We start from the raw sequence: 13,459 nt of genomic DNA on the forward strand, positions 1-13,459 counted from the left end.
TAACTACACATAACACTCTCATTAACTACACATAACACTCTCATTAACTACACATAACACTGTCATTAACTACACATAACACTCTCATTAACTACACATAACACTGTCATTAACTACACATAACACTGTCATTAACTACACATAACACTGTCATTAACTACACATAACACTGTCACTGACTACACATAACACTGTCATTAACTACACATAACACTGTCATTGACTACACATAACACTGTCATTAACTACACATAACACTGTCATTGACTACACATAACACTCTCATAAACTATACATAACACTGTCACTGACTACACATAACACTGTCATTAACTACACATAACACTGTCATTGACTACACAACACTGTCATTGACTACACATAACACTGTCATTAACTATACATAACACTGTCATTGACTACACATAACACTGTCATTAACTACACATAACACTGTCATTAACTACACACAACACTGTCATTGACTACACATAACACTGTCATTAACTACACATAACACTGTCATTAACTACACAACACTGTCATTGACTACACATAACACTGTCATTAACTACACACAACACTGTCATTGACTACACATAACACTGTCATTAACTACACATAACACTGTCACTGACTACACAACACTGTCATTGACTACACATAACACTGTCATTAACTACACATAACACTGTCATTAACTACACATAACACTGTCATTAACTACACATAACACTGTCATTAACTACACATAACACTGTCATTAACTACACATAACACTGTCATTAACTACACATAACACTGTCATTAACTACACATAACACTGTCATTGACTACACATAACACTGTCATTAACTACACATAACACTGTCATTAACTACACATAACACTGTCATTAACTACACATAACACTGTCATTGACTACACATAACACTGTCATTAACTATACATAACACTGTCATTGACTACACATAACACTGTCATTAACTACACATAACACTGTCACTGACTACACAACACTGTCATTGACTACACATAACACTGTCATTAACTACACATAACACTGTCATTAACTACACATAACACTGTCATTAACTATACATAACACTGTCACTGACTACACATAACACTGTCATTAACTACACATAACACTGTCACTGACTACACATAACACTGTCATTAACTATACATAACACTGTCATTAACTATACATAACACTGTCATTAACTATACATAACTGTCATTATTTGTCATTTTTATAGAAGTGTTTCGATATCTGTAATAATCACATCACTTCTGAAAACTATGATTCACATTATCACACCGAGGATCTGGTTCCATTCTTTATTTTAGTCATCACTATATTTTTTAAATAACTACACATAACACTGTCATTAACTACACATAACACTGTCATTAACTACACATAACACTGTCATTAACTACACATAACACTGTCATTGACTACACATAACACTGTCACTGACTACACATAACACTGTCATTAACTACACATAACACTGTCATTAACTACACAACACTGTCATTAACTATACATAACACTGTCACTGACTACACATAACACTGTCATTAACTACACATAACACTGTCATTAACTACACATAACAATGTCATTAACTACACATAACACTCTCATTAACTACAAATAACACTGTCATTAACTACACATAACACTCTCATTAACTACACATAACACTGTCATTAACTACACATAACACTCTCATTAACTACACATAACACTGTCATTAACTAGTTAACTACCCTTACTATGTATGTATATGAAACACCATAAACAACATATTGCCCTAAAAAATTGTAATTATTAATAATGAAATAAATAATGTATACAGATCTGTAACTAGCGTAACTATTTATAATGGTATGTGTACAGTATAATGCTGTAACTAATGCAACTACAGATAACTGTATAACTAACATAACGATACATCACACCGTAAATAATGTAACTGTAATGCCATAAGGAATGTAGAGATAAATCTATAGCTATACGTGACTCCAGGAATAATATAACTACACATTTAAAAAGCTAGAGGCAGTGGCATACTGTAACTAACGTAAGCATACACAAAGACACGTATTGCTAAATAGAACCACGCAGTATTTTTGCAGGACAGGGCTGTAGTGACAGGAACATCGTGAAAAATTGAGAAGAGAGAAGATTATGAGTTGCATAATTGTGTTTTATTTGAATAATTGTAATGTTAGACACGGGTCTGACAAAGCCATCCTTTAGCTGCCGGCCATTAAGCACTAAGAGCCTCGTGGACCAAGCACAAGCATGTCTGCTCCTCTGGGTCTCACTGGTGGGGAGATTCCTTCCTTGACAGAGGTTGTTCCTGTGGGAACTGGAAACTCGAGCAGCCGAGAAAAAAAGAAACATGACCTAGTCTAGTTGCGGAGCTCAAAATAGAAGCCACCAGACTGGGTGGTGGAGAAGCTAAGTGCCTAGGGTGGCATCAATTAGAGATTGCTTAGGAGAGCTAAATGGAAGACGATCGGCCGTAATTGGGGAGAAGAATATGAATGTTGAATAAGATAGGGAATGGTAGAGCAGGCGATGATTATTTCGCTCTGCTTTCATCCTGAATATGAATTGGACCGTGGCTGGGTAAAAAAGGTTATTCTTAGGCCTGGTGAAGTGATGAGGAAGCAGTACAGCTGCAGGGTTATTGGGGAGTAAGAGGTTCAAATCGTTACTGATAATACGCTAATTAAACCCACTTCCTTTGACGGAAAGGTCAAGTATGCAATAAAACACAACAGGAAATTTGCCTTTCGGTTGCAACATCATGAAATGTCTTATTAGTTATTAATTCCATTATAATGAACCTCAGTTTAATTTTTTAAATATAAGTTTAGTCATTTCCTCTGCACCGTTGTTCATTCCAAACCTGCTGCTTCTGTGTCTTCTCTCCACAGTGAAACACAACGGACTCATTTCTAACCACATTTTTAATCTGCAATAACACTGTAATGCTAACATTTCACCCGCCGGCTCATATTCCGCCGTGTTGGGTCCAGAACAGAGACCGCAGAGAGTGTCCATCTCACATAAAGAGACCTTTTAATTCCCAAATGAAAGAGATTCGATTTGTATCTCGTGCTTGTCAATTTCATTGATTATCATCTGCAAACGAATCACAGTGTTATGAGGCTGTAATGGTGTACAGACCTGCCTCTGGGTGTATTTCAGCTCCTCTTCATAAACTAGAAACCATTGGAAAGTGAAACCATAAAGGAAATGACTGAAGGCTTTCATAAGCCTGATTATTATCTGGAGATTATTATCTGGCTATTCGTGTAGGTCTGTTGCAAAAACAAATTAATCAATTAATAGAATTTTAAGTTTAAAAAGTACAAAACAATAAACTCAGTTTTTGAGTTTTGAATGGAGAACTAATTTCATGAAGGTCCTGGAATGAAGAAAAGTTTTCTTTCTTTTTTTTTTTTTGAACAATATTGTGATTATTGACTGATAAAGTCATTTTATCTCTTCCCAAATTATAGACATATTAATTTTTTAAAATCCATTTGAAATGAAACACTGCTGTAGAAACACGGATGCTAGTTATGCACTTTGGTGCCGGTTGAAATAAAGAGGACCGAACTGGCAAACATATCCAGATTAGTGCACAGAGACGACAAGGTTGTTGTGTGTCACTGCGCAGGATGTCGGAGACGGTCAGAGAAAAGCAGAGCCAAGGCGCGTCTGACAAGCGCTACTGAAATATACATGGTAAGTCGTCCCTCTTTGACATCTAACTCTCTACTCTCACACACACACATACACACACACACACACAGAACTGGACAGCTGCAGGGACATGGCTAGGAAGTGAGGAAGAAGAAGATTTGAAGAAAAAACATCAGCTCAGGAACACCATGCAAATGTTCAGTGATGCAGGCAGAAGGACAGAAATCATGTGCACAGGATAAAAAGATAATCATGACATGATTAGAGTCAATTATACAAGCATTCACACACACACACACACACACACAGGTATTGTGTGTACTGTTTGCTTCTGTGGCCAAAAGACATTAGGACCTGTTCCAGACAGCTGAATGGAAAAGTAAACTAATAGGGTGTCTGTTAGTTGGAGTTCGAGTATGTGTGTGTGTGTGTGTGGTATGACAGGTAATGTTATAGCCTGATACCAAACACACACCTGTTGCCTCAGGTTCACTTACATTTTAGTGCAGCTCACCTTCCACAGAAGGGGATGGAGAGTTCAGGAGCTCTCTGTGTGTGTGTGTGTGTGTGTGTGTGTGTATTCCTTACGAACACTTCATGGTTCTTCTCCTCCTTTCCTCCTTTTGCAATGTTAGTCCCAGATTGTACCAGGACAGTGCCACCTGCTGACCAAATGTGATCTGAGGCCAGTTTATTTTTGTGCCTTAACACATTTACTAATCCGAAGTCAAAATGACACTAATACGAATCTTCAGCTGAACAAAAGTATCGGAACAAAAAGTCTGAAATTGAAAGAAAATAAACAACACTTCATATTTGGTTGCAGATCTTTTGCATACATTTAGCAAAATAGCAGACAGGATGTTTCTGTAGTCTTCTGAATTCCTTCCTTCTGCTGCTAGTATCATGAGCTCCATCATCGGTAGATGGAATATTAGTAAGAATGTTCCAGAAGCAGCAATATGTGAGCCCAAGCCACAACACTACCACCATCATGCTTCACAGATGAACTCATGAGCAGATGGTTTTTTTCTCTCCACTCTTTGACCTTTCCATCACTGTGGTGTCCATACTGCTGATGAGAGGTTTCTATTTATTGGATAGCCTCAATATTTCTACTCTCAAAGCCTTCTTGAACAGGTGGACTGTGAGACCTTCACCCTGCCTTGTGGAGGTTGGTGACGTTTTTCCTCACAGCTCTCACAATGTTTCTGTCATCAGCTGCTGTTGTTTTCCTCAGCAGACCTCTTCCATGTCTGTTTGCTAGTTATATCCGTGATACAGTATCTTTCTTCTTCAGGTCACTTGTGGCCCGGTTTGATTTGATCTCTTTCTCTCAGCTTCCAAATGGCTTGAATTTCTCCCACAGACAGCTCTCTGGTCATCATGTTGGTTTATCAATTCTAACAACAAATACAGTCTTTACAGGTCAAACACAGGAACTCAAACCATGACTCAGCATTCATTTGTAATCAGTCTAACTGCTGAACAACAAGATGCCTGTCAGTCACGTGTTCTGATATTTTTGACTGGTGGGGCCGAAGAAAATGTGTTCCGTGTTCAAAGTTGTTTAACATGTCTAGCTGTAAATATTAGGGCGCGAAAGCTGAACGTTTGACGTCTCATATTCATCGTTTGATCTCAAACCCAAAGAAGGCCTTGGTGATCTAATACTTTCTGAGGGACTACATCCGTTCCTTTGACATTACAGTAATTTGACTGAAACATTTTTTCAAGTGTCATACTAGCCATGTGAAGATATGACTGGAGAAATGACTAATTATATAATGATGGAAATTCTCTCACACACTGATCATGAAAACAACATTAGAAGGAAGCTGTGATGATATGTCTGATATGTGTGGACATAGTTACACTCATACACACCCACCCGCATGTAAAAAAATACACACACACACCTAGTCATTTATTAGCCATTCATTACTTGCAGTAATGAATATACACATTAAATACATAATTCTATGAGTTCAGTGAACCTAGAAAGGCTTTTAAAAATCTGAAGGTGTTCTGTGGTATCTGGCACCAAGTCTTTTTTGTGAGGTGGATTTTCCATGGATCAGACTTGTTTGTGCAGCACATCCCAAAGATGCTCTTGAGATCTGGAGGCCAAGATTTGTCAAGTTCCTCAAACCGTTCCTGAACAGTGTGTCAGCGACTTTCGCCCTGCTGAAAGAGGACACTGTCATTAAACCATTGCCATGAAGTGGAGTAGATGGTTTGAAACAATGTTTCCGTAGGTGGTACATGTCATAGAAGCATCCACATGAAGGCAGGATCCAAAATCCCCCAGCAAAATCCCCCAGCTCCCCCCCGGCCTCCACCAACTTGACTTCTTCCCACACTCCCATCCACATGAAGCCAGGCAACTTTCTTCCCCTGCTCCATAGTCCAGTTCTGATGCTCACATGTCCATTGTGGGAACTTTGGGTGGTGTACAGGAGTCAGTATGGTGGCAGTGGTGGCAGTACAGTGGCAGTGGTGGCTCAAGTGGTTAAGGCTCTGGGTTGTTGACCGGAAGATCAGGGGTTCAAGTTGCCACTGTTGGGCCCTTGAGCAAGGCCCTTAACCCTCTCTGCTCTAGGGATGCTGTATCATAGCTGACCCTGTGCTCTGACCCCAACCTCCAAAGGATGGGATATGCGAAGAAAGAATTTCACTGTGCTGTAATGTATATGTGACAAAATAAAGGTCATTTCATTTTCATTCATGGTCATTCGAAATGCTCTTCAGTTACACAGCTCCATTTGCAGCTTTCTGTCAGAGCCAGCAATCACTTTTTCATCAGTCTGTGCTACAACATCTTTTCTGTAGGAAAGGACTAGAGAGACTTAGCCTTCACTCCTCACACACATGAGTAAACCTCTGGTGACCATGACCTTACCTCCTGTTCTCCTTTCTTGGAGCATTTTTGGTAGGTTCTCGCCAGTGTATACTGGAAACATCTTACATCACATGCTATTGTGGAGATGCTCTACCATCTAAAATTCACACTCAGTCACTCAGATCTTTCCATTTTTCCATTTTTCCTTCTCTCAACAAACCAACTTTGTTGAGACCTGACTGTTCACTTGCTATCACACCACTTAACCCGTGACACTGTACCGAGATCATCAGTAATATTCACTTCATCATTAATGTTTTCGGTGTATATGTAGACCAATTAAACATAAATAAAAGCAAGTACATAGAATGGAAACATTTCATGGAACTTCTGAGGAATCCTCAACTCAACAGAACTGGGTTTCTTTTCTTTCGAACATTGGAAAGAGAGTGGAAAAGCTTCGTCAGTACTGAGTCACTGAGTCTTATTACATCATTCTGGGATGACTTTTATATCAGAAGCTGTGACTATCTTAAAAAAAAAAAAAGGTCTTGTCATCTCCGGAGGTTCATCACATTTCTTGTGAAAAATTTTGAGGAACTTGTATTGCAGTAACAGCTCACCCTGGACCTTAATTCCGTAAGCTACAATTTCACTGTGTGATAAGAACCGACTGAATAATTATTCAATTCATAACAATCACACATCGTGTCTAAGCATACCTTCGGCTTGTTCGTCTCTTCTTTGGAGCATACTTGTGATGTGTTCATGTGTTAGCATGTATTAACACCTGCTTATCGATGGCATTACTGATGATGGTTTGAGTTTATTCACACACAACAGTCTCTCGAGTTTATTCAGAACAGTGCGACAAACACCAAACATCCAGCAAGCAGGAGATCTGAGGAGTTAGAATGGAGAAGATGAGCTAGAAGGGATGGAAGTTTTCTTCAGATTGTAAAGACTCGCTTCTCATTTCGTTCTCTGAACCAGCAGGGGGCAGTAGCGTTAAAACTAATCATCTTTGGCCGGTTTTCTGTATTTTTTATTGTATTACCTGCTCAAATATACCTGAGGCATAATCAGTAACAAGAACTGTTAAAGCTCCGCCCACTTCAATCACATCATTTATTTCTGAAAATTAGTTTCCTCGATAAACTCTCGAAGAAAAGTATGACATCATTTTGAGCTTAAAAGGCTTAATAATAAAGGCTTTCCTTAATAAACATCACATGCCAAAGGTAGAAAACTTTGTCCCATTTGAGAAAGGTCTCAAAGTGTCTTCCATTTCACACACAGAAAATAAAATAGAAATAATAATAAATTACATCAGCTGGCAAAAGATGAACCATGATTTTTTTTTTTTTGTCCTGACTTGCTCAAAAAACCACTCAGGATCGATCGATCTATCTATCGATCTATCGATCTATCTATCTATCTATCTATCTATCGATCTATCTATCTATCTTTTTCACATTTCATTATTTTTCTCAGTGTGGACTTTTATGAAGGTCTGAATTTTAGTGAGTTAAAACATGGCATAATTCCAAGATTTCATCATCTATCTATATTTTTCACATTTCACTGTAGTACATATAATGTGGAATAATAGCCTGTGATTTTTAAAAAGGGAATGAATTATTATGTCTTTATTATTTAGTAAACACTTGTCAAAGTCACTCAGATCTTTACAACTGCCTTAGATTTTTGTGTATATGTGTGTATGTATATACTGTATGTATATAATTTTACATTTTATAAATTTTGTCTGTTGTATCTTGTAACTGTCTAAGCTGCTGGAAAACAATCATTTTCCTCATGGGATCAATAAAGTATGCATGTATGCATGTATGTATGTATGTATGTATGCATCTATCTATCTATCTATCTATCTATCTATCTATCTATCTATCTATCTATCTATCTATCTTTTCACATTTCATTACTTTTCTCATTGTGGAAATTCCGGAAATTCCGAGATTTCATCATCCAGGGCACACAAATCATACCCAGAAAAAAGAACCAAGAATGAATTAACTAACTGAGTGGTACACTCGAAGGTGGCATTTTATTTACTATTAAGTCTATAATTTGTACAGTAATTATTTACAGTAGATGGACTGCACAGACATCAGAAGAATATGCGAAGAACACACAGCTCTTTTTTTAGGGTTGCGTTCAATCTGAGATCAGGTACTAACAGTACTAGTACTAGTGGCTGTTGTATAGCGATACCTTTTACAATTACTCATTGGGATGATGCTTCGATCCAAACCGACCGGATAAAACTAAGCGGGTTAAGCGTCTTGCCCAAGGACCCAAACTTGATCTGATCTTCTGAGCTGACCTCTGACTTTAAGCAAGAAATTTAAGCAAGGACCTCTATCAAAACACATGATGCCTAAAGAGTCATAAAAACAAGTCTAATACACAAATTATGATTTCACAAGTGGGTTATTAAACCACAAAAGCATCATGACATGGTATGGCCTGGTATAAATAATGCTCTAGTTAGACCTCTAGCTCAGTAAGAGTAGCTGAAAATCCAATTAAAGCAATTGAAAAATAGTCTAGTCTAGATCCAACGTAAATGTATAGTTATGCGTAGTGACCATATAGGAATAATCTGAAATGATCTTTCTAAAACTGGAAAAAAAAAAAAAAAAAGATGATGAAATTTCTTTGATGACATCACGGTTTCCGGCATCCTTCAACTGCCTACTTATACGCTGCTCAAACCTTTAGATGGCCAGTATAGCGGAGTCAAACTGTGAAGCTGATCAAAGCTAACATGTATCTCTTTGTTGGTGAGTACACATTCGTTTTATCCCAGGCTAAGTCGCAGTTCAGTTTTTTTGCAGCTATCTCAAGACGAACTCCAGCGTAGTCTGAAAGCTCTTGCCTCTGGCTCTGGATCTGCTGCATGGCTCTGACTTTGTCACTCAAATCACATTTCCAAGGCTTGTGTATTTTCAGCCACTCCTTCTGCTGCTGCACTCGGGGCTGGCTGAGGAGATCAGGTTGCAGCTTGACAATCCAATGAAAAACCAAGGTGTATTTATTTTCCTTTCTCTTCCACAGGTGTGTTCCTTGCTCTAAGCTCTTTGGGAAGATTCGTGCTTCTGGCACCTTTACCAGAGACCCAACTCCCGCTGGATATAAAGGACATGGAGTTCATGAGAAGCTCTGATTTTCAGGAAGCTGCTGAGAGCGCTCAAAGCTTGATAACGAAGATATTCATAGAAATTCCTGCAGTGCACAAATCACTGATCCACACTACGGTAAGATCAGGGCAGATCTGTGAAGTTGTCTTGTGAGACTCGAGTGCTTTCAGCATGTGCTGATACTTGCAGTCGCTACATCCTGTCTGAACACACTTTTTTTTTTAAAAATAGCTCTTCCTCTTTTTCGATACAGACGCTGCCTCTAGACGAGAGTGATTTGAGTCCACTTCAAGTCCTCAAGCGTTCCCTGGCTTTACCAGAACCAAGTCCTCTTCAGCCACTCTCAGACAAGTTTAAACTGGTAGGTACTGATTCTACTTTTATTTAACTCCAAAAGCTGCTCTGGTTTCTAGAAATGCTTTAGCACCTAAATATATCCTGCCAAAAAAGATGAGATAGTGACAGCCCAGGGAATACTTGCTCAACCATACCAAATAAGGGGCACGTGTGTAACATCTATTGGCCTTCCCTCAAAAAATTCTTCCAGGATGTGTCCTTGGGCCGCATAGTCGAGGGTCTGAAGCTGCACAAGACCCTGCTGAAGGTGATCAGCGACCAACCGCATTTTAAACCCAAGAAACCGATCGAACTCCTGCATGACCTGCGAGATGCTATAATGCATGTCCATAAGGTAAGACATGTCCCTGGTGGACACAGAGACCTCGTAGCAGCATAAAAACTCTCATCTTTGCTCTGCTTGTTGTGAATCTTCTCGCTCATTCCTTTCATTCTTCTTGGATTCTCCAGATGCAGCATTTGATTAAGGCGGCGAACGGACCGGAGAAGGTAACGGAAAGCCAGCTGCGAGAAGATCTGGCTCCTAAACTAGAAAATGAATACATGTCTCAGGTGGCAACACATCTGGCCCTGATCCAGCTGAGACAGTTCAGCAAGGATGTCAGCCGCAGCCTCCAGAGCATGATTATCTCTGCAGCAGAATACGAGAGTCAAGAGTGATAAATCCATGGAACCTAATACTAATCCCCCAAAGACCTGGCCAATGAATTTTGGGTGAATCATTTGTTTACATTTGATTTTCAACATCTGGGAGCACACAGAGTTAAACCATTTAATTATTTATTGATCATTTATTTATTTATTTATTTAGTTATTTATGCAGTCACCCATCACTCACATCTAGGTGAGAGCTGGTTGTCATTTTAATCATCACGTCATCACACGCCGGTTATAACCTATATTAGGTCGTTTAAATCTACATTAATACAGTTGCATTCTTAAACGTAGGGTAAGTGGTAGCTCACTGGTATCGGGGTACTGATTAGAAGGTTGGGGGGTCAAACCCAAGGACAAGTAAGCTGCTACTACTGGGGCCCTCAGAAAGGCCCTTAACTGCTCAGCTGTGTAAATGTAAGTCACTCTGGATAAGGGCATTGAGCAAACGTTCGGAAAAATGTTCTGGAATGAATGTATGCTAAATATTTTTCTATTTATACGTGTTAACTATTTATTGTCACATCCACAAGACATTTTTTAAAAAGAAATATTTATTGTATTTTTTTGTATCAATTTTTAACTGGTTTAATAATTTCAGAAATGGAACCTGTTTTTATTTTTATCTATTATTTCCGTTTGACCAAATTACTACCTTTTGTATTAAACAAAGGCATATTTATTTTTATTATTATTATTATTATTATTGTTTATATTTCATTTTTAACCATCTTAAATTATTATTGTTATTGTTATTATTATTATTGTTGTGACATTTTTTCATGTATAAATGAAAATAAATCCTAAGTAAAAGCAAAAAAGTCAAATAAAACGAATTATTTAATAAACAATAAAACAGTTAAACAACTCTAAATACAATTTAAACATATAATAAAAGGAAGAATCCCGTTAAAACACTGAAAATCTGAAGGAAAAAAAAAAAACAGAAGATATTTAGTAATTTTATAAATGCGCCATGTGACAGTTGCGTGACTGAAGTTGGGAAAATGGAAAGTCTTTAGCAGCAGTTCAGTAGTTAAAGACTTTCTGATTGTGGAATCAAACTGTAGCACTAATCTCCATCCGAAAGTCACTAAGCAATGCAATCCTGTCCCAGCTTCTAGATGCCATTTGTCATGTCTTGATTTGTCATGATGTTTAGTGAAATGACCCCGGAGCACAGCTAAAACTTAAAGGGAAAAATCTGCTCCCACTTCCACTTTTTTTCTGCTTGGTCAGTTTAGTGACCGCCGTGGCAACTCCACAAGCATTGCGCAGCATTGTGACGCTGTTGCATGACGGTCCACAAGGGAAATCTCGTCACATGCCAGTGTACTCAATGCAGAAGTTATCTTTATCAACATCCTCATGTTACACACATCTGTTATATTTATGTCTTTAGCTGACACTTCTTCATCGTTTCGGAAATCCCTCTTTATTCATCGTAGAACATTCCAATATTTTGACTAAAATAGAAAAACAAGAAACGCTGCCTTTCCTGTTAAAGCACAAAAAAACCCAGTGTACACATTTCAGCCTAACAACTGCAAGTCTTATTTCAGAATTTCAAATCAATTCATTTCAGGCCACATTTTTTTAACCATTGAAATTTTGTCAACATTACTGTCTTTGATTTGTTATGGAAGCTACACTGACCAGTCATAACATTATGACCAGTGACAGGTGAAATGAGTAACCCTGATGATCTCCTCGTCATGGCATCTGTTAGTGGGTGGGATATATTAGGCAGCAAGTAAGTAAGGATTTGAGCGAGTGGAAAAATGGACAAGCGTAAGGATTTGAGCGAGTTTGACAAGGGCCAAATTGTGATGGCTAGACAACCGGATCAGAGCATCTCCAAAACTATAGCTCTTGTGGGGTGTTCCCGGTCTGTGGTCGTCAGTATCTATCAAAAGATACTGGTCCAAGGAAGGAACAGTGGTGAACTGGTGACAGGGTCATGGGTGTCCAAAACTCATTGTGTGTGTGTGTGTGTATGTGCGATGAAGCGGAGTTACTGTTACCACCTGGAAGATGGGGACACACCATGCTCTGTTACTGGGAAACCACAAAGAAGCATAAACTCCTCAGTCCTGAAGATTTCAGAAAAGTGGAGCGTCCAGCGTAGAACCAGAAAATTAATCAACACTTTCTGTCCAATCAGAATCCAGAATTCAGCAGCACTGTGGAGTGGAAGCACTGTGGACACGCACTCGAGCACCGGACTGATGACTAGAGCTATTTCACTGCTTTGATCATGGAGACATATTTAACTTCCTGATTTCGCTGCAGCAAAGCGGTTATATAACTGCTGCTCCCCCGTGTTACTTTCATACATCAAGCCACGACTTGCACCTCGCTCGTTAAGCCGTTTCACACATTTGCTTAACCATTTGCTTTTTGTTAACTAGAGTTAGGATTTACGTGTCCTGCTCCTTCCATTTAATCCTGAATTGTTGGTGTGAAGCAACTGCTACTCTTACATTTCAGCTGGTTTCATAACCATGTCTAAACGATTCATTCCTTTTGTTTGGATATAATGGAATATTTTACACCGCAGGACACTGAAATTCACAATTCGTTTAGCTTTCTTTCTTTTTTTTTAAACTTTCTTGGAAATAAAATGAAAATTTATTCTTTACCATGAAACATTCAAAGTTTAATATTAGTCCAGCATTTTTCAATGAATTTATTTGAATTAGCTGG

At 38.5% G+C, this 13,459-nt stretch overlaps 1 protein-coding gene across 1 annotated transcript; it reads left to right on the forward strand.

The window, feature by feature from the left end:
- Window positions 1-9,199: 9,199 nt before the first annotated feature.
- On the forward strand, window positions 9,200-11,426 carry LOC131363274 (uncharacterized). The gene is made up of 5 exons (XM_058405628.1): window positions 9,200-9,385; window positions 9,660-9,859; window positions 9,996-10,103; window positions 10,290-10,433; window positions 10,550-11,426. The coding sequence occupies exons 1-5, from the start codon at window positions 9,370-9,372 to the stop codon at window positions 10,757-10,759; spliced, it is 678 nt and encodes a 225-aa protein (XP_058261611.1). The 5' UTR covers window positions 9,200-9,369; the 3' UTR covers window positions 10,760-11,426.
- The last annotated feature ends 2,033 nt before the right edge of the window (window positions 11,427-13,459 follow it).

This window comes from Hemibagrus wyckioides, linkage group LG13 (genome assembly GCF_019097595.1).
Source record: "Hemibagrus wyckioides isolate EC202008001 linkage group LG13, SWU_Hwy_1.0, whole genome shotgun sequence".
NCBI classification, from domain to species: Eukaryota; Metazoa; Chordata; class Actinopteri; order Siluriformes; family Bagridae; genus Hemibagrus; species Hemibagrus wyckioides.

Coding starts and splice junctions, on each gene's coding strand:
- LOC131363274 (XM_058405628.1), top strand. Junction 9,860..9,995: donor AATCACTGATCCACACTACG/GTAAGATCAGGG, acceptor TTTTCGATACAG/ACGCTGCCTCTAGACGAGAG. Junction 10,434..10,549: donor CTATAATGCATGTCCATAAG/GTAAGACATGTC, acceptor TGGATTCTCCAG/ATGCAGCATTTGATTAAGGC.